At 44.7% G+C, this 21,744-nt stretch overlaps 1 protein-coding gene across 1 annotated transcript in view; it reads right to left on the bottom strand.

Annotated features, from left to right (window-relative positions):
• Positions 1-21,744, bottom strand: part of LOC115125417 (semaphorin-3D-like) — a 158,682-nt gene that overhangs the window by 92,737 nt on the left and 44,201 nt on the right. Inside the window, exon 2 of the mRNA XM_065004325.1 lies at positions 7,163-7,388. Coding sequence (XP_064860397.1) covers positions 7,163-7,340 — 178 coding nt within the window. The 5' untranslated portion in view covers positions 7,341-7,388. The remainder of the gene's footprint in view (positions 1-7,162; positions 7,389-21,744) is intronic.

The raw sequence follows: 21,744 nt of genomic DNA, 5'->3' as shown, positions 1-21,744 counted from the left end.
TTTCACATCTACCTATCGGCAGGGTTTATGGCTGGTGTGTGTGTGTGTACTGTTTTCACATCTACCTATCGGCAGGGTTTATGGCTGGTGTGTGTGTGTGTACTGTATTCACGTCTACCTATCGGCAGGGTTTATGGCTGGTGTGTGTGTGTGTACTGTTTTCACATCTACCTATCGGCAGGGTTTATGGCTGGTGTGTGTGTGTGTACTGTTTTCACATCTACCTATCGGCAGGGTGTTTGACCTAAGAAGTTAACAAAGCAAAAGCAGATGAAGTGAAGTGAAGTCTGTTCAGAGACAATAAAACCATCTGCCATAATAACAATAAAACCATCTGCCATAATAACAATAAAACCATCTGCCATAATAACAATAAAACCATCTGCCATAATAACAATAAAACCATCTGCCATAATAATAACAATAAAACCATCTGCCATAATAACAATAAAACCATCTGCCATAATAACAATAAAACCATCTGCCATCTGCCATCTGCCTTTCTCAAGGACACAGTGCTAGATAAACAATCCTTGCCTTGTCGACTCCAGTATTCGAACCAGCAATCTTTCAGTTATTGGCCCAACACTCTAACCTTGAGGCTACCTACCGCCCATGTGGTAGTCTTTTGACTCCAACAAGCAGTCTGTGATCATATCATCATTCACACCATGGTTCAGACTAGAGAGAGTAAGACTATGAATGGCTGGGAACAAAAAAAACAGAGGAACACGATTTACATGACCAGTTCGTTCATTCGTTCGTTCGTTCGATCGATCGATTTAAAGACCTTTATTAGTTACCAGCAGCTTTCTTCCAATTTAATTGTGGCATCAAACAGGTGCAGTTCTAACCCATTAACTCAAATGTAACTGAAAGAGGCGCTGTCAGTTATATGACAAAGTGTATCTGCGTTGGGTTCTTTGGGGAATTGTTGTGAAATTTGTAGAGGAACCCCTCTTGCTATGATGAGATGTTTTTCGCTCTCTTTTTTTTATAGAGAAAAGTGACTTAAATCTGTCTCTCTCTCTCTCTCTCTCTCTCTCTCTCTCTCTCTAACCCCAGAGAGTGACCTCAGGAACCCAGTCCGGCCGACCCATCTTGAGGGAGGGGGAGGGCAGGATGTTATCATTCACACACAAACCTCTGACCACACACCCACAAACCATAATCCCTAGGGCTAGATTTATAGTACAACATGGTGTGGCAGGCCTGTCAGACACACATAGAGGCAGGCCTGTCAGACACACAGAGAGGCAGGCCTGTCAGATACACAGAGGGGCAGGCCTGTCAGACACACATAGAGGCAGGCCTGTCAGACACACAGAGAGGCAGGCCTGTCAGATACACAGAGAGGCAGGCCTGTCAGATACACAGAGGGGCAGGCCTGTCAGATACACAGAGGGGCAGGCCTGTCAGATACACAGAGGGGCAGGCCTGTCAGACACACAGAGAGGCAGGCCTGTCAGACACACAGAGAGGCAGGCCTGTCAAACACACATAGAGGCAGGCCTGTCAGACACACATAGAGGCAGGTCTGTCAGACACACAGAGAGGCAGGCCTGTCAGATACACAGAGGGGCAGGCCTGTCAGATACACAGAGGGGCAGGCCTGTCAGATACACATAGAGGCAGGCCTGTCAGATACACAGAGGGGCAGGCCTGTCAGATACACAGAGGGGCAGGCCTGTCAGATACACAGAGGGGCAGGCCTGTCAGACACACAGAGAGGCAGGCCTGTCAGATACACAGAGGGGCAGGCCTGTCAGACACACAGAGAGGCAGGCCTATCAGATACACAGAGGGGCAGGCCTGTCAGATACACAGAGGGGCAGGCCTGTCAGACACACAGAGAGGCAGGCCTGTCAGATACACAGAGGGGCAGGCCTGTCAGATACACAGAGAGGCAGGCCTGTGTATCTGACAGGCCTGCCTCTCTGTGTCTGACAGGCCTGACAGGCCTGCCACACCATGTTGTACTATAAATCTAGCCCTAGGGATTATGGTTTGTGGGTGTGTGGTCAGAGGTTTGTGTGTTTTTCCTAGCCACCGTGCTTCTACACCTGCATTGCTGGTTTTAGGCTGGGTTTCTGTACAGCACTTTGAGATATCAGCTGATGTACGAAGGGCTATATAAATACATTTGATTTGATTTTGATCGGTAGTCATTTATCGTCATATACAGTATAGTCATTGATAGTCATATATAGTCATTGACAGTCATAAATAATCATTGACATTTATTGATAGTCATATATAGTCATCGATAGTCATTGATAGTCATATATAGTCATTGATAGTCATATATACTCAGCAATAGTCATTGACAGTCATTGATAGTCATTGATAGTCATCGATAGTCATATATAGTCATTGATAGTCATATATAGTCATTGATAGTCATATAGAGTCATTGATAGTCATCGATAGTCATTGATAGTCATATATAGTCAGCGATAGTCAGCGATAGTCATTGATAGTCATCGATAGTCATATATAGTCATTGATAGTCATGGATAGTCATATATAGTCATATATAGTCAGCGATAGTCATTGATAGTCATTGATAGTCATTGATAGTCATCGATAGTCATATATAGTCATTGATAGTCATGGATAGTCATATATAGTCATATATAGTCAGCGATAGTCATTGATAGTCATTGATAGTCATATATAGTCATTGATAGTCATATAGAGTCATTGATAGTCATCGATAGTCATTGATAGTCATATATAGTCAGCGATAGTCATTGACAGTCATTGATAGTCATTGATAGTAATGGATAGTCATATATAGTCAGCGATAGTCATCGATAGTCATATATAGTCATTGATAGTCATGGATAGTCATATATAGTCAGCGATAGTCATTGATAGTCATTGATAGTCATTGATAGTCATCGGTAGTCATATATAGTCATTGATGGTCATGGATAGTCATATATAGTCATATATAGTCAGCGATAGTCATTGATAGTCATTGATAGTCATTGATCGTCATCGATAGTCATATATAGTCATTGATAGTCATGGATAGTCATATATAGTCATTGACAGTCATTGATAGTCATTGATAGTCATTGATAGTCATCGATAGTCATTGATAGTCATTGATAGTCATCGATAGTCATTGATAGCCATTGATAGTCAATGGCAGTCATTGATAGTCATATATAGTCATTGATAGTCATATATAGTCATTGAGAGGCATTGATAGTCATATATAGTCATTGATAGTCATTGATAGTCATTGACAGTCATTGATAGCCATTGATAGTCATATATAGGCATTGATAGTCATATATAGTCATTGATAGTCATGGATAGTCATAGATAGTCATTGATAGTCATTGACAGTCATTGATAGTCATATATAGTCATTGATAGTCATTGACAGTCATTGATAGTCATATATAGTCATTGATAGTCATTGACAGTCATTGATAGTCATTGATAGTCATATATAGTCATTGATAGTCATTGATAGCCATTGATAGTCATATATAGTCATTGATAGTCATATATAGTCATTGATAGTCATTGATAGTCATATATAGTCATTGATAGTCATTGATAGTCATTGATAGTCATTGATAGTCATAGATAGTCATATATAGTCATTGATAGTCATATATAGTCATATATAGTCATTGATAGTCATATATAGCCATAGATAGTCATTGACAATCATTGATAGTCATATATAGTCATTGATAGTCATATATAGTCATTGATAGTCATATATAGTCATATATAGTCAGTGATAGTCATATATAGTCATTGATAGTCATTGATAGTCATTGACAGTCATTGATAGTCATATATAGTCATTGATAGTCATTGACAGTCATTGATAGTCATATATAGTCATTGATAGTCATTGACAGTCATTGATAGTCATTGATAGTCATATTTAGTCATTGCTAGTCATATATAGTAACACATGGCTATAGGGCCAGGAGGTTTTCCTGACCATAACCCTGACAAGAGTTATAAGCTATAAAATCTCTTAGTATCTAGACTAATAAACCTGAAGAGAACCTGGCTGCCACAGTCCCCCCCAGCTACATGTAACTACAGTACAGTGAAACAACAACAGCTACATTAATGAACTTCCTTAATCTAACTATAATACCTGGATAGTCTGCCAGTCGCACAACAATAGCCACTATAAAAACTATAAAAACGCTGTGCTAAATTCATTAAGCTAATGAGAACAAAGTAATTTGCTGATGTGTGTGTTGGGGATCGCCATGGTGACATAATTAGGAAAACAGGATTGCGGTCCTGCTGTGTCGGCCCTACGTGCTTTTCAGATGTTACTTTACTGAGTTTAAACAATATCCTAATAAAAACCTTTCCACCAACCTCCCCCTCCTTTTCCCCTGGCACACAATGGTATTATACAATAGCTCCAATCTATCAACAGGAAATTAGGAATCAGTCTGAATCAACACATATACTGTAATTAGAAGAGAAGGATGAAAACCAGCAGTGCTGCTGTGTTGAGGAACAAAACTACCCACACCTTGAGGAACAGAGGTTCTGCGGTGTTGAGGAACAAGGATACCTACTCCTTGAGGAACAGAGGGTCTGTGGTGTTGAGGAACATGGATACCTACTCTTTGAGGAACAGAGGGTCTGCGGTGTTGAGGAACAAGGATACCTACTCCTTGAGGAACAGAGGTTCTGCGGTGTTGAGGAACATGGATACCCACTCCTTGAGGAACAGAGGTTCTGTGGTGTTGAGGAACATGGATACCCAATCCTTGAGGAACAGAGATTCTGCGGTGTTGAGGAACATGGATACCCACTCCTTGAGGGACAGAAGGTCTGTGGTGTTGAGGAACAAGGATACCTACTCCTTGAGGAACAGAGGGTCTGTGGTGTTGAGGAACAAAACAACCTACTCGTTGAGAACCAGAGGGTCTGTGGTGTTGAGGAACAAGGATACCTACTCCTTGAGGAACAGAGGTTCTGCGGTGTTGAGGAACATGGATACCCACTCCTTGAGGAACAGAGGTTCTGTGGTGTTGAGGAACATGGATACCCACTCCTTGAGGAACAGAGGTTCTGCGGTGTTGAGGAACATGGATACCCACTCCTTGAAGGACAGAAGGTCTGTGGTGTTGAGGAACAAGGATACCTACTCCTTGAGGAACAGAGGTTCTGTGGTGTTGAGGAACATGGATACCCACTCCTTGAGGGACAGAAGGTATGTGGTGTTGAGGAACAAGGATACCTACTCCTTGAGGAACAGAGGGTCTGTGGTGTTGAGGAACAAGGATACCTACTCCTTGAGGAACATAGGTTCTGTGGTGCTGAAGAACATGGATACCCACTCCTTGAGGACCAGAGGTTTGGCGGTGTTGAGGAATAGGGCTACCCACTCCTTAAGGACCAGAGGTTCTGTGGTGTTGAGGAACAGGGATAACCACTCCTTGAGAACCAGAGGTTCTGTGGTGTTGAGGAACAGGGATACAGACTCGTTGAGAACCAGAGGGTCTGCGGTGTTGAAGAACAAGGATACCTACTCCTTGAGGAACATAGGTTCTGTGGTGCTGAAGAACAGGGATACCCACTCGTTGAGAACCAGAGGTTCTGCGGTGTTGAGGAACATGGATACCCACTCCTTGAGGACCAGAGGTTCGGCGGTGTTGAGGAATAGGGCTACCCACTCCTTAAGGACCAGAGTTTCTTATGGTGTTGAGGAACAGGGATAACCACTCCTTGAGAACCAGAGGTTCTGTGGTGTTGAGGAACAGGGATACAGACTCATTGAGAACCAGAGGTTCGGCGGTGTTGAGGAATAGGGCTACCCACTCCTTAAGGACCAGAGGTTCTGTGGTGTTGAGGAACAGGGATAACCACTCCTTGAGAACCAGAGGTTCTGTGGTGTTGAGGAACAGGGATACAGACTCGTTGAGAACCAGAGGGTCTGCGGTGTTGAAGAACAAGGATACCTACTCCTTGAGGAACATAGGTTCTGTGGTGCTGAAGAACAGGGATACCCACTCGTTGAGAACCAGAGGTTCTGCGGTGTTGAGGAACATGGATACCCACTCCTTGAGGACCAGAGGTTCGGCGGTGTTGAGGAATAGGGCTACCCACTCCTTAAGGACCAGAGTTTCTGTGGTGTTGAGGAACAGGGATAACCACTCCTTGAGAACCAGAGGTTCTGTGGTGTTGAGGAACAGGGATACAGACTCATTGAGAACCAGAGGTTCTGTTGGGTTGAGGAACAGGGATACAGACTCCTTGAGGACCAGAGGTTCTGTGGTGTTGAAGAACAGGGATACAGACTCCTTGAGAACCAGAGGTTCTGCAGTGTTGAGGAACAGGGATACCCACTCTGGTCAGGGTAATGGTCAGGAAAACCTCCTGGCCCTATAGGCATGTGTCAATGAACACAGGTTCTGTGGCGTTGAGGAATAGAGCTACCCACTCCTTAAGGAGCAGAGGTTCTGCGGTGTTGAGGAACAGGGATACCTACTCCTTGAGGACCAGAGGTTCTGCTGTGTTGAGGAACAGAGCAACCCACTCCTTGAGGACCAGAGGTTCTGCTGTGTTGAGGAACAGAGCAACCCACTCCTTGAGGACCAGAGGTTCTGCTGTGTTGAAGAACAGAGCAACCCACTCCTTGAGGACCAGAGGTTCTGCTGTGTTGAGGAACAGAGCAACCCACTCCTTGAGGACCAGAGGTTCTGCTGTGTTGAGGAAACAGAGCAACCCACTCCTTGAGGACCAGAGGTTCTGCTGTGTTGAGGAACAGAGCAACCCACTCCTTGAGGACCAGAGGTTCTGCTGTGTTGAGGAACAGAGCAACCCACTCCTTGAGGACCAGAGGTTCTGCTGTGTTGAGGAACAGAGCAACCCACTCCTTGAGGACCAGAGGTTCTGCTGTGTTGAGGAACAGAGCAACCCACTCCTTGAGGACCAGAGGTTCTGCTGTGTTGAGGAACAGAGCAACCCACTCCTTGAGGACCAGAGGTTCTGCTGTGTTGAGGAACAGAGCAACCCACTCCTTGAGGACCAGAGGTGCTCAGAGTAAAACGGGGCAGAGATGAGATGCTGATCTGTGTGTGAAATAAGTAAGTAGCCCACCAGCACGATAGTTAACTAGCCCTAAGTTAGAGTGGTGAATAACAGAGATGCCTACCTGTGTGTGAGAGCTTTAGTCGGGGTCCGCTCTGGTTCCAGGTTGCAGCGATGGAGTCCGTAGAGGTGGTGTCTGGTAGCAACAACAGCAGTTGGAGGAACACACCCAGCAGAACACAGGCCCTCCGTGGCCCCAGGGCCCTCATCGTTATCATGTTTTTTAAAGTACCGGTGGTCATCTCTGGTACAGCACCCAGTGGATCGTCTCAGCAGTTTCTAATGGTGCTCTGTGAGAACAGGAAGAGAGAAAGAAGTGTTTGACAAGTTGTCATGGAAACAACTACTGAGTAAAAGTACTCAACTGAGTAAAAGTAAGGTTCTTATTTCCTGACCAGTAAACGGTAGAGGACTAGCCCATAGCAGGACCAGGAGTTTTTCCTGGATATGTTGCATTGGGAGGTAACACTCCTCGCCCTAGTTATAACACGCCATCCAGAGGCCAGGTGAAAAGCACATAAATCACTTAAAATACATACAGAAAATACAACTTAAAATGTAATGGGATACTCTTGTGAAATTAATTTCATATTGGACCATGAATTTGGTTGACATTTACAATGGTTGGCCTTGTGCCAGACATACACACCTGTGTAAATCTTGAGAAAATTAGAACTTAAAAAGAAAATGAAAAAATGTGTTTGTTGTCATAATTCATCATAATGCCTGGCTCATAACTTGCCTTGAGGTTTAAAGTTTTAGCAGGTGGGGGAAATATTTGATGAGAGTCAGATAGAGCAGTCTACACTCGATACAGGAAATTATTCAGACTCCTGTTTCCACATTTTGTTACGTTACAGCCATACTTTAAAATTAATTAAATTGTTGTTTTTCCCTCATTAATCTACGCACAATACCCCATAATGACAAAGCAAAAACAGGATTTTCTACATTTTTGCAAATGTATTAAAAATAAAAGACTGAAATTTCACATTTACATAAGTATTCAGACCCTTTACTCAGTACTTTGTTGAAGCATCTTTGACAGTAATTACAGCCTCAAGTCTTCTTGGGTATTACGCTACAAGCTTGGCACACCTGTATTTGGGGAGTTCATCCCATTCTTCTCTGCAGATCGTCTCAAGCTCTGTCAGGTTGGATGGGGAGTGTCGCTACATACAGTAGGTATTTTCAGGTCTCTCCAGAGATGTTTGGTCAGGTTCATGTCCAAGCTCTGGTTGGGCTTCTCAGGGACATTCAGTGTCTTGTCCCGAAGCCACTCCTGTGTTGTCTTGGCTATGTGCTTAGGGTCATTGTCCTGTTGGAAGGTGAACCTTTGCCCCAGTCTGAGGTCCTGAGCACTCTGGATGAGAATCGTTCATCTTTCCCTCAATCCTGACTAGTCTCCCAGTGCCTGCCGCTGAAAACCATGATGCTGCTACCACCATGCTTCACCGTAGAGATGGTGCCAGGTTTCCTCCAGAATCTTGTTTCTCATGGTCTGAGAGTCTTTATGTGGCTTTTGTCAAACTCCAAGTGGGCTGTCTCATACCTTTTACTGAGGAGTGTCTTCCATCTGGCCACTCTACCAAAAAGGCCTGATTGGTGGAGTACTGCAGAGATGGTTGTCCTTCTGGAAGGTTCTCCCATCTCTGCCAGAGTGACCATCGGGTTCTTGGTCACCTTTAATGCTGCAGAATTTTTTTAGGTACCCTTCCCCAGATCTGTGCCTCGACACAATCCTGTCTCGGAGCTCTACAGACAATTCCTTCGACCTCATGGCTTGGTTTTTGCTCTGACATGCACTGTCAACTGCGGGACCTTATATAGACAGGTGTGTGCCTTAACAAATCATGTCCAATCAGTTGAATTTACCACATGTGGACTCCAATCAAGTTGTAGAAACATCTCAAAGATGATCAATGTAAACAGAATGCACCTGAGATCAATTTAGAGTCTCATAGCGAAAGGGTCTGAATACTTATGTAAATAAGGTATTTCTGTTTTTTATTGTTTATAGATTGGCAAACATTTCTAACATTTCATTGTTGTGTGTAGATAGATTTTTTTATTTAATCAATTTTAGAATAAGGCTGTAACGTAACAAAATGTGGAAAAAGTGAAGGAGTCTGAATACTTTCAGGATGCCCTGTATATATGGGAATATGAGTGGTTTTGTACATTTATGGTCAGAATCTTTGTAGAGTGTCGTTTTAGACCGACAAGATATGATCAGACAAGGAAGAGACAGCCCTTAACTCTCTCTCTCTCTCTCTCTCTCTCTCTCTCTCTCTCTCTCTCTCCACTCCCCTCCACTCCCCTCCCCTCCTCTCCACTCCCCTCCACTCCACTCCCCTCCACTCCACTCCCCTCCACTCCCCTCTCTAAAACAAGCTTAATAGGATCTGGCTCAACAAGACAGAGCGTTGACGTGGATCCTTGTTTTTAAATAAATACTAAAGTCAAGTGAACTCTTTACCCCTGAAGAAGCTTTCCAGCTCACTTGATCTAACAAAAGGAAGGCCACGCTTCACAACCTATGTTCGGTACACAGTTAAGTTTCCAACCATCTTCCATCATGAAAGACAATGCATTAAGTACTCCAAGTGCTTCAGTTGAGACGCCAGATCATCAGAGTAGACAACACTTTAGGAGACACGGTTTGATAAAGTGTTTAAAGGTGTTTATACATCACACTGAAAAGAAACCTGATCTGGACTAAGAGGGCCTCCTCGCCGTCGGTGTGGACAGACTAGCAGACTTGGTTTCAAGTAGGATTGGTTTTCTTTCAAATATTTTGAGCTTGCCTGGAGCAGCAATCGCTGTCTATACCTCCTTTACCACTTGACCATAACAGATGTTGGTGTCTGGAGCTTTGAGCCTGTTTGTGTGTGTGTGTGTGTGTGTGTGTGTGTGTGTGCGTGCGTGCGTGCGTGCGTGCGTGCGTGCGTGCGTGTGTGTCTCTTCTACGGAGGATATGTCTGGGGTTTCCGACACACACAGTCATTGCCTGCCATCTGGAAGTTACTCCCACTGAGAGCATCCCCTTCCCACAAAACTGATACAACTTTCAACTTATTTTTTATATTTCTTTCTTTAACCTTTACTAAATCAGGCGAGTCAGTTAAGATTCAAATTCTTATTTTACAATGAAGACCTGCCAATTGAACAAGGAGAACAGCGAACCATTTTCTACTTTGGGTAAAGAGATTGTTCAGCAGCTTGAGCCAGTTTGAAGGTTGGATTATGACGAGCTGATGCCTCATTTGTTATTATGATGGAAAACACTTCCATACTCAGACCATTTTAACTTGTCTGTGCAATTAAGTCATTTACTCATGTAAGCAAAGATCCCAGAAAGAAGGGGAAATCCTGTTTTGAAGGTTTTAATATGTAATTCAAATCACCGGTACTTTCCCCTCCTGGTTTCAGTAAGTGCTGACATGAAAATACGCAAGGGGACAAATTATGAAAGCACTTAGAAAATGGATCCAGGGAAACAATCACTTTTTATTCTTATTATTATGATCCGTTACATCATTCTAAGGTGACACTCACACATGTTGCCAATGAGCAGCCAATGAGCATGAAATGTTATTTTGTTCCCTTCTCAGAAGAGGTGAATTGCTGTCGTCGTGGCTTTTAGAGAGAAACGGGCTTTTAGAGAGTCCCAGGTCACTCCCTGAGCAGTGCATGCGCACTCAGGACCACACTCTTCGGAAAATAGGTTCCATATTTTTTATTTTATTTAACCTTTATTTAACCAGGCAAGTCAGTTAAGAACATATTCTTATTTACAATGACAGCCCACACTGGCCAAACCCGGACGACGCTGGGCCAATTGTGCGCCACCCTATGGGACTCCCAATCACGGCCGGTTGTGATACAGCCTGAATTCCAACCAGAGTGTCTCTGGGGGCCCTGCCATGATTGGGTAAATGAAATGCAGTGCCTTAGACCGCTGGGCACTCGGGAGCCTTCGACCCTAACAGGGTTCTTTGGCTGTCCCCATAGGAGAACCCTTTAAAGAACCAAATAGAACCCTTTTGAGTTCCATGTAGAAGAACCCACTGTGGAAAGGGTTTTACACGGAACCCAAAAGAGTTCTACCTGGAACCAAAAAAAGTTCTACCTGGAACCAAAAAGGGTTCTACCTGGAACCAAAAAGGGTTCTACCTGGAACCAAAAAGGGTTCTTCCTGGAACCAAAAAGGGTTCTACCTGGAACCAAAAAGGGTTCTTCCTGGAACCAAAAAGGGTTCTACCTGGAACCAAAAAGGGTTCTACCTGGAACCAAAAAGGGTTCTTCCTGGAACCAAAAAGGGTTCTTCCTGGAACCAAAAAGGGTTCTACCTGGAACCAAAAAGGGTTCTACCTGGAACCAAAAAGGGTTCTTCCTGGAACCAAAAAGGGTTCTTCTATGGTGACACCCGAAAACCCCTTTTGGAGCCCTTTTTTCCAAGAGTGCACTGCAGTAAAACAGTCAAAGTGATGAACTGAAGGCTCAAGGCCTTGGGTGCAGCCTACGCCTCAGTGAGAATACAAGAGACAGGGAGAGTAAATCATGGAGGTATTAACTATTAACATGTTACCAAGGAGAGGCTGTTAAGCTGTCACCTCCTTCTTTCTCCTTTGCACTGATGCTCTGTAATCACACCCATTTCTCTTCTCACAGCTCTGCTGAATACATCACCATCCCAGGAATGTAAAATGTGGATTTTAGGAGGTTGGTAATGTGGCATGGCTAGATTTCTCCAAAGTTCTAGTTGTAAATTTGGAAAGGAAAAAGTTGATTCTTCGAGAGTTTGACTTCATTGGGTCACGATGAAATAACCTCAAGCGGGTTTGTAGTAAAATCCCAACAATAACCAAGACAACCAACATAGGGAGCAAGTGTTTGACTTCCTATTGGCTCCTATGCAACCTGGAAACCATTGAATCTATCACTGCTCACTCTCACCCCAGGAGTCTGTCTATAGGCTATAGGTACCATGGTAACCCCAGGAGTCTGTCTATAGGCTATAAGTACCATGGTAACCCCAGGAGTCTGTCTATAGGCTATAAGTACCATGGTAACCCCAGGAGTCTGTCTATAGGCTATAGGTACCATGGTAACCCCAGGAGTCTGTCTATAGGCTATAAGTACCATGGTAACCCCAGGAGTCTGTCTATAGGCTATAGGTACCATGGTAACCCCAGGAGTCTGTCTATAGGCTATAGGTACCATGGTAACCCCAGGAGTCTGTCTATAGGCTATAAGTACCATGGTAACCCCAGGAGTCTGTCTATAGGCTATAGGTACCATGGTAACCCCAGGAGTCTGTCTATAGGCTATAAGTACCATGGTAACCCCAGGAGTATGTCTATAGGCTATAAGTACCATGGTAACCCCAGGAGTCTGTCTATAGGCTATAGGTACCATGGTAACCCCAGGAGTCTGTCTATAGGCTATAAGTACCATGGTAACCCCAGGAGTCTGTCTATAGGCTATAGGTACCATGGTAACCCCAGGAGTCTGTCTATAGGCTATAAGTACCATGGTAACCCCAGGAGTCTGTCTATAGGCTATAAGTACCATGGTAACCCCAGGAGTCTGTCTATAGGCTATAGGTACCATGGTAACCCCAGGAGTCTGTCTATAGGCTATAAGTACCATGGTAACCCCAGGAGTCTGTCTATAGGCTATAGGTACCATGGTAACCCCAGGAGTCTGTCTATAGGCTATAAGTACCATGGTAACAACAAGGGTCTGTCTATAGGCTATAAGTACCATGGTAACACCAGGGGTCTGTCTATAGGCTATAAGTACCATGGCAACACCAAATTGGTCCAGCCATACAAACTGGCCCTAATAAGCTATATAAGAGCCTGGTCCTGCCATACAAACTGGCCCTAATAAGCTATATAAGAGCCTGGTCCTGCCATACAAACTGGCCCTAATAAGCTATATAAGAGCCTGGTCCTGCCATACAAACTGGCCCTAATAAGCTATATAAGAGCCTGGTCCTGCCATACAAACTGGCCCTAATAAGCTATATAAGAGCCTGGTCCTGCCATACAAACTGGCCCTAATAAGCTATATAAGAGCCTGGTCCTACAAACTGGCCCTAATAAGCTATATAAGAGCCTGGTCCAGCCATACAAACTGGCCCTAATAAGCTATATAAGAGCCTGGTCCTGCCATACAAACTGGCCCTAATAAGCTATATAAGAGCCTGGTCCTGCCATACAAACCCTGGCCCCTATAATAAGCTATATAAGAGCCTGGTCCTGCCATACAAATTGGCCCTAATAAGCTATATAAGAGCCTGGTCTATATAAGAGCCTGCCATACAAATTGGCCCTAATAAGCTATATAAGAGCCTGGTCCTGCCATACAAATTGGCCCTAATAAGCTATATAAGAGCCTGGTCCTGCCATACAAACTGGCCCTAATAATAAGAGCCTGGTCCTGCCATACAAACTGGCCCTAATAAGAGAGCCTGGTCCAGCCATCAAACTGGCCCTAATAAGCTAAAAGAGCCTGGTCCAGCCATACAAACTGGCCCTAATAAGCTATATAAGAGCCTGGTCCTGCCATACAAACTGGCCCTAATAAGCTATATAAGAGCCTGGTCCTGCCATACAAACTGGCCCTAATAAGCTATATAAGAGCCTGGTCCTGCCATACAAATTGGCCCTAATAAGCTATATAAGAGCCTGGTACTGCCATACAAATTGGCCCTAATAAGCTATATAAGAGCCTGGTCCTGCCATACAAACTGGCCCTAATAAGCTATATAAGAGCCTGGTCCTGCCATACAAATTGGCCCTAATAAGCTATATAAGAGCCTGGTCCTGCCATACAAATTGGCCCTAATAAGCTATATAAGAGCCTGGTCCTGCCATACAAACTGGCCCTAATAAGCTATATAAGAGCCTGGTCCTGCCATACAAACTGGCCCTAATAAGCTATATAAGAGCCTGGTCCTGCCATACAAATTGGCTATATAAGAACCTGGTCCAGCCAACCCACTCTGGTAACCCATTAGGAATTACAGCACAAAAACTGACCTTTTCAATGAGAATACCTATTTTAGGAGCTGTTAGCTACACACACATGGAGGCAATCAGTGACAGGGTCAAATATTATAATAAATATAAATAATATAAATACAAATATAAATACAAATAAATATGTTAATGTTATCACTTTATCAACAATATAATCTATTTTATTTTTAACTTAGGAGAGAGGAAGTCACACTAGCAGATTGTTTACATTGTTTGAGCCCTGTAGGAAATAGAAAATAAACATGGGTCTAGCTTGCTGATAGGTCCTGGAAAACCATGACGCAACACCTCACCCTCCTCCCTGAGTCTCACCCCGAGTCCAGACCTGAAATTTGTCTAGCAGAGAGTTCCCTAGCCTGGCACACACACACACACACACACACACACACACACACACACACACACACACACACACACACACACACACATATTCTGAGTTCGTCAGGCTTTTGCTCGGGCTCACCCTTCATCTCATATCCTATTGGCTGTCAACAGCCCTTTACAGACTACTCAAAACCAGCCTAATATGCGAGTTCTTGTAGGATTACACTTTTTATTTGATTAGTATTGTCATTAGAGAGGACTACAGGCAATATGGAAAAACTGAAAACTTCAATTATTATGTTTCTGGAATGTAACAAGACTTTAACTTATGTCCTTCCTCAGGTAGAAAATCAAAAGCAGATTAAAAATGTATTGGTACTTTGTATGATAAATTGTAAATTCTCTCTAACAATGTGTTCTATTATTGCTGTACACATCTGATGAATGGTCAGTGTTACTAAAAGGTGACGTTGCCAGACTATGTAGTATATCCTCCTTTATGTAAAGAGAGGAAAGAGAGAGGGGGAGAGAGTGAGAGAGAGAGAGGGAGGGATAGAGGGTGGGAGGGGGAGAGAGAGGTGGAGGGAGAGAGAGAGCAAGCGAGAGAGAGATGGAGGGACGGAGGGTGGGAGGGCGAGAGAGGGAGGGAGGGACGGAGGGGTGGGATGGGGAGAGAGAGGTGGGAGGGCGAGAGAGGGAGGGACGGACGGAGGGTGGGATGGGGAGAGAGAGGTGGAGGGGAGAGAGAGAGCGAGAGAGAGAGGGAGGGACCCTTGGGTGGGAGGGGGAGAGAGAGGTGGAGGGAGAGAGAGAGAGGGAGGGACGGAGGGTGGGAGGGAGGGAGAGAGAGAGAGGTGGAGGGAGAGAGAGAGAGGGAGGGACTGAGGGTGGGAGGGAGGGAGGGAGGGGAGAGAGAGAGAGTGGGATGGGACGGACGGACGTTGGGAGGGAGGGAGGGAGGGGGAGAGAGAGAGGGAGGGACGGAGGGTGGGAGGGAGGGAGGGAGAGAGGTGGAGGGAGAGAGAGAGAGGGACGGAGGGTGGGAGGGAGAGAGAGAGGTGGAGGTGGAGGGAGAGAGAGAGAGAGGGGGAGGGACGGAGGGAGGACGGGGAGGAGGAGAGAGAGAGAGAGTGGAGGGAGAGAGAGAGAGAGAGGGACGGAGGGTGGGAGGGAGGGAGAGAGAGAGGTGGAGGGAGAGAGAGAGAGGGAGGGACGGAGGGTGGGAGGGAGGGAGGAGAGGTGGAGGAGAGAGAGAAAGGGAGGGACGGACGGTGGGAGGGAGAGAGAGAGGTGGAGGGAGAGAGAGAGGAGGGACGGAGGGTGGGAGGGAGAGAGAGAGGGTGGAGGGAGAGAGAGAGGGAGGGACGGAGGGTGGGAGGGAGGGAGAGAGAGAGGTGGAGGGGGAGAGAGAGACGGAGGGACGGAGGGTGGGAGGGAGGGAGGGGGAGAGAGAGAGTTAAGAGGCACCAGTCCATTGTTCACTGCTGGTTTATTCTTTCTCACCAGTCAAAGACCCATGAGGTGGGGGGGAAGAGGCAGAGAAAGCAACCACCCATTTAATTGACAGCACCCCATACATCACAAACACACATAAACTGCTTTTGGTTATACAAAGCAGCAGGCCATACCAGTAATAACATACATTAGACGTTACTGTGGTCCTTCTTACTGTGGTCCTTCTTACTGTGGTCCTTCTTACTGTGGTCCTTCTTACTGTGGTCCTCACAGAAAATAAAAGACAGGAAGGAAAGAAGAAAGAAAGAAAGAAAGAAAGAAAGAAAGAAAAAGAAAGAATGAAAGAAAGAATGAAAGAACAAAAGAAAGAAAGAAAGAAAGAAAGAAAGAAGGAAAGAAAGCAAGAAAGAAAGAAAGAAAGAAAGAAAGAAAGAAAGAAAGAAAGAAAGAAAGAAAGAAAGACAGACAGACAGACAGACAGACAGACAGACAGACAGACAGACAGACAGACAGACAGACAGTAAGGAGTGTCTCCCCTGCCCCTATTGATATGAATTTATGGACTCAGTCATGTCTATTCTTTTCTAAGTCACTCCATCAGTGTACTGTTTGGCAGTCTCTTGTCTCTCCCAGCCAATACTCATATTGTATTAGGTCATCCTTCAAGCCAGTATTGGTCATAAGTGTGTGTGTGTGTGTGTGTGTGTGTGTGTGTGTGTGTGTGTGTGTGTGTGTGTGTGTGTGTGTGTGTGTGTGTGTGTGTGTGTGTGTGTGTGTGTGTGTGTGTGTGTGTGTGTGTGTAGGGGCTTGCACAGACCTTTCAGGGGGCAGGTGGCTCAAAATGAAAAAGAAAAGGCCACCCACTCAACTGAAAAAAGTCTGGAAATTCATAACATACTAACTGACTCTCTTGTTGTTGTTGGCATAGGCCGATTTCTGCAACAACACACTCAACCAGTACAAGATGTTAGCAAGCAGTGCCTCATAAAGACATGATTGACATCTGGAACATAAGGTAGACTATCAGCTGATCATTGATGTTGATGAGTGATGTTAATGATTGATATAGATGATTGACGTAGTTTCTGCTAGTCAGCTAGCTCCATCGTTTATTTACCGATTTTGATTTATCGTCAATACTCTTAAATAATAACGTCATAATCTATTATTCATAATTTTCTAACTCATGATATATGGCTGGCTGGCGAGTGGCTTGTGCGGATATTGTGGTTTATTTTGGTAAGCTAGAGTCTACATACCTGTGTTCAGTGCTTCATTTTTCATTTGGGAGGTACCGGACCAAAAAGTGAACGTGAGGGAGGGGGGGCTGACTTGTGGAGATCTGAGGTACCAGAACGTATGAGAAAATAAATCACCTTTATAGCATTGGATGAATATCATAGAGTTTGTTTTAGCGTCATGAGCAGTAGAGTAGAGGCACGTACAGGAGTTGAACACATAGGAAACGAGTCTTGGGTCAGGGTGAAAATAGGGCCTTTCTTAAACACTGCATCCAGTTCTACCACATTTTACATGACTGGAGACTTTTACTGGAGGCAGAATCTTTTTTTAATATCGAAACTGAGATCAATAAAAAAAAACATCACTAACCTAGACCTAGGAATGTGGAGAAACATGTATTCTACCATGTGAGGAGAGAATTCTAGCCCTGAAAACCTGTCCACTTTCACTGACTCAACCAATGATGCTCAGCTCACTTGCCGGCAATGGCCGATGCTCTCGTGCCAAAAGCATCTCTCTTCTTTCACTTTGTAAAACAATGTTCGCTTAAAAGACACATATTTGGAAGTTGATCAAATATTTTAGTAGCCTACAGTCAAATTAGAGTTTTCTGTTTTCAGCAGGAGCCATTTGTTCTCCAACCAGTGTTTTCCCACGATTGTCTTTTGTAATATTTTGAAAGGCCTGTTTTGTCTCCATGCTGTTTGGTCACTGACAGATTATCCGCGCGTTCCTGACTGTAGGCGATGCCTTGTGATTGGACAGTCTCCGTAGTCTACAGGGCAGACTGGGCCAAAAGGCACGACCCTGGCACACGTGAGCTCTGTACAGGGCAGACCGAGGGACGGGTGGCGAACTTGACGACATCATGACGACTTGGGAGCAGCGGGTTCAGAAGAACTACGACAAAAAAAACTGTCTGTGTCCCAAATGTCACCCTAATAGCATCCTATATCCTACATAGCGGCCTATGGGTCCTAGTCTAAAGTAGTGCACTACATAGAGAATAGGGTTCAAGTTGGGACATACCCCCAGAGAGAACGGAGATTACTGGAGAAGACTGGCTCTAAGCAGCCCCCTCTGCCCCTTCAGCCCCACCATTCTGCCCAGACAAAGAGCTCCTACAGGTGCAGCGTCTTAATTTGTAGGGGAAAACCCCTGTCCTGCTCCTAATGAGCAGTGTCCCCATCCATCCACATTTCCAAATTACTGACACACTGAAAGGCTTTAGAACAGAGCCTTGCCTAAACCGTGCAGACCGATCTGGGTTCAAATAGTATTTGTTTTTCTTTCAAATACATCATTAGCGCAGCTTGATTGAGCTTCCCTTGTCTGGTGGAATGGAACCAATGGAATAGAGATAGTTCCAAAAGCCCCGCCCATACTGGCATTCCAGGCAATCAACTATCTGAAAGAAAACAAATCCTATTTGAACCCAGCAGGGAGCTGACAGTGACAGTCATTAGAATAGTGTCAGTGAGTAATTCTCCTCTGCCAGGCACACACAAAATATAATTACCAGAAATGGACAAAACTCCTTCGATACCAGACTTGAATGAGTGGAAATGTCCATTCTCACACTGTCCAACCCTATCCTTTCTTCTGCTGGCAACATCATAGCCTGGTCCTTGATCTGTTCGTGCTGTATAGCAAACTCCTATGCTTGACAACCACATACAGAACAAACAGATCTGGGACCATGGGCAGCTGCCAATCACGTACCCTGGCATAGATGAACAGAAACACCCCAGGGCCCTGAATAACATTCTCTCTGGCAGTCATGGAACCCATTGAGGAGCTCACCAGCAACACAGCAAATAGCATACCAACTAAACTGGGGGACTTTCTAATGGGTTTATCTCAATTTGCTTAAGGAATGTCAGTAACTACACCAAACACTGACATGTAATGTTTTCTCATTCCAAAAAAAAACCTGAAGGTAAAGTGGGTTGACTCTATTTTAGACAGTAACAGAGCAGTTACTAACATACAATTTAACTACAAAAATCTAGAATGCAGACACCCAACAGAAGGTTACAGCAGTTGTCTCTACAAACAATGGTTTAGGGCTGTGAGATTGACTGGTATGAAAAGGTTAAGTGCGTCAGAAGTGATTTTGGGTGATATTAACTTGTGAAGACGACTACTCCTACACCCCAGTGGTATTGACACCTGGAATAACAGACTACACTGTTGAAGCAACATGAACTATGACTCACAGAGACAGAGACAGAGACAGAGATAGAAATGAGACAAAGAGATAGAGAGAGTGACAGAGACAAAGAGATAGAGAGAGAGACAGAGAGAGAGAGAGAGAGAGAGAGAGAGAGAGAGAGAGAGAGAGAGAGATAGAGAGATAGAGAGAGAGAGACAAAGAGACAAAGAGAGATTTGATCCCCAGAGAGATTTGATCCCCAGAGAGATTTGATCTCCAGAGAGAATAGATCCCCAGAGGGATTTGATCCCCAGAGAGATTTGATCTCCAGAGAGATTTGATCCCCAGAGAGAATTGATCCACAGATATATTTGATCCCCAGATATATTTGAACCCCAGAGAGATTTGATCCCCAGAGATATTTGATCCCCAGAGAGATTTGATCCCCAGATAGATTTGAACCCCAGAGAGATTTGATCCCCAGAGAGATTTGATCTCCAGAGAGATTTGATCCCCAGAGAGATTTGATCCCCAGAGAGATTTGATCCCCAGAGAGAACCCCAGAGAGATTTGATCTCCAGAGAGATTTGATCCCCAGAGAGATTTGATCCCCTGAGAGATTTGATAAAGGGTGTCTAACTTCAGTGAATGAGAGAGACCCCACTGCATTGCACCCATTCCCTTCCCTTTCATTCACTGCATATTACACAAGCACACTAAATAGTTACCCAGGACCCCTTGTCATTGTTCATTACTCGACACAATCTCTGTTTACATCCCGAATGGCACCCTCTTCACTATATAGCGCACTACTTTTGACCAGGACCCATAAAGGCTCTGGCTAAAAGAAGTGCACTATAAAGGAGATAGTGTGCCATTTCAGACACAGTCGCTCTTTCTGATGCTCGGTATCTTCCCAGAGCCATGTGGGAATCGTAAGACAACATGTACTGTGTTTCTGTAGGGAGGCTGGGAAATAATGAGGGCGTAAGTCATCTATCAAGTTGTCTGTCTAAACTGAACAGAGCTGCTGGAAGGCATAGAGGTCACTGTAGAGATACATGGTCGTATCCCCAATGGCACCCTATTACCTACATAGTGCACTACTTTGGGCCCTGGACAAAACTAGTGCACTACATGGGGAATAGGATGCCATTTTAGACAAAGGACAGTGTATGATGTGATGGAGGGTTACAGTGCGCTTCTGTAGTTTATAGTCCAACTGACTACCGTTGTTTATAGTCCTACTGACTACTAAAGTTTCTAGTCTCTCTGACTACTGTAGTTTCTAGTCGTGCTGAGCGCTGTAGTTTCTAGTCCTACTGACTGCTGTAGTTTCTAGTTGTGCTGACTAGTGTAGTTTCTAGTCTCTCTGACTGCTGTAGTTTCTAGTCGTGCTGACTACTGTAGTTTCTAGTCGTGCTGAGCGCTGTAGTTTCTAGTCGTGCTGACTACTGTAGTTTCTAGTCGTTCTGACCGCTGTAGTTTCTAGTCCTACTGACTACTGTAGTTTCTAGTCGTGCTGACCACTGTAGTTTCTAGTCGTTCTGACTACTGTAGTTTCTAGTCATTCTGACCACTGTAGTTTCTAGTCGTTCTGACCGCTGTAGTTTCTAGTCGTTCTGACTACTGTAGTTTCTAGTCGTTCTGACCACTGTAGTTTCTAGTCGTTCTGACTACTGTAGTTTCTAGTCCTACTGACCACTGTAGTTTCTAGTCGTGCTGACCGCTGTAGTTTCTAGTCGTGCTGACTACTGTAGTTTCTAGTCGTTCTGACAACTGTAGTTTCTAGTCGTGCTGACCGCTGTAGTTTCTAGTCGTTCTGACAACTGTAGTTTCTAGTCGCGCTGACCGCTGTAGATTCTAGTCGTTCTGACAACTGTAGTTTCTAGTCGTGCTGACCGCTGTAGATTCTAGTCGTTCTGACAACTGTAGTTCCTAGTCGTTCTGACAACTGTAGTTTCTAGTCGTGCTGACCGCTGTAGATTCTAGTCGTTCTGACAACTGTAGTTTCTAGTCGTGCTGACCGCTGTAGATTCTAGTCGTGCTGACCGCTGTAGTTTCTAGTCGTGCTGACCGCTGTAGATTCTAGTCGTTCTGACAACTGTAGTTCCTAGTCGTTCTGACAACTGTAGTTTCTAGTCGTGCTGACCGCTGTAGATTCTAGTCGTTCTGACAACTGTAGTTTCTAGTCGTGCTGACCGCTGTAGATTCTAGTCGTGCTGACCGCTGTAGTTTCTAGTCGTGCTGACCGCTGTAGATTCTAGTCGTTCTGACAACTGTAGTTTCTAGTCGTGCTGACCGCTGTAGATTCTAGTCGTTCTGACAACTGTAGTTTCTAGTCGTGCTGACCGCTGTAGATTCTAGTCGTGCTGACCGCTGTAGATTCTAGTCGTTCTGACCACTGTAGTTTCTAGT

This window comes from Oncorhynchus nerka, linkage group LG2, assembly GCF_034236695.1.
Source record: "Oncorhynchus nerka isolate Pitt River linkage group LG2, Oner_Uvic_2.0, whole genome shotgun sequence".
Lineage (NCBI taxonomy): Eukaryota > Metazoa > Chordata > Actinopteri > Salmoniformes > Salmonidae > Oncorhynchus > Oncorhynchus nerka.
The sequence above is the reverse complement of the archived record's forward strand: the minus strand, read 5'-3'. Positions and strand labels throughout refer to the sequence as shown.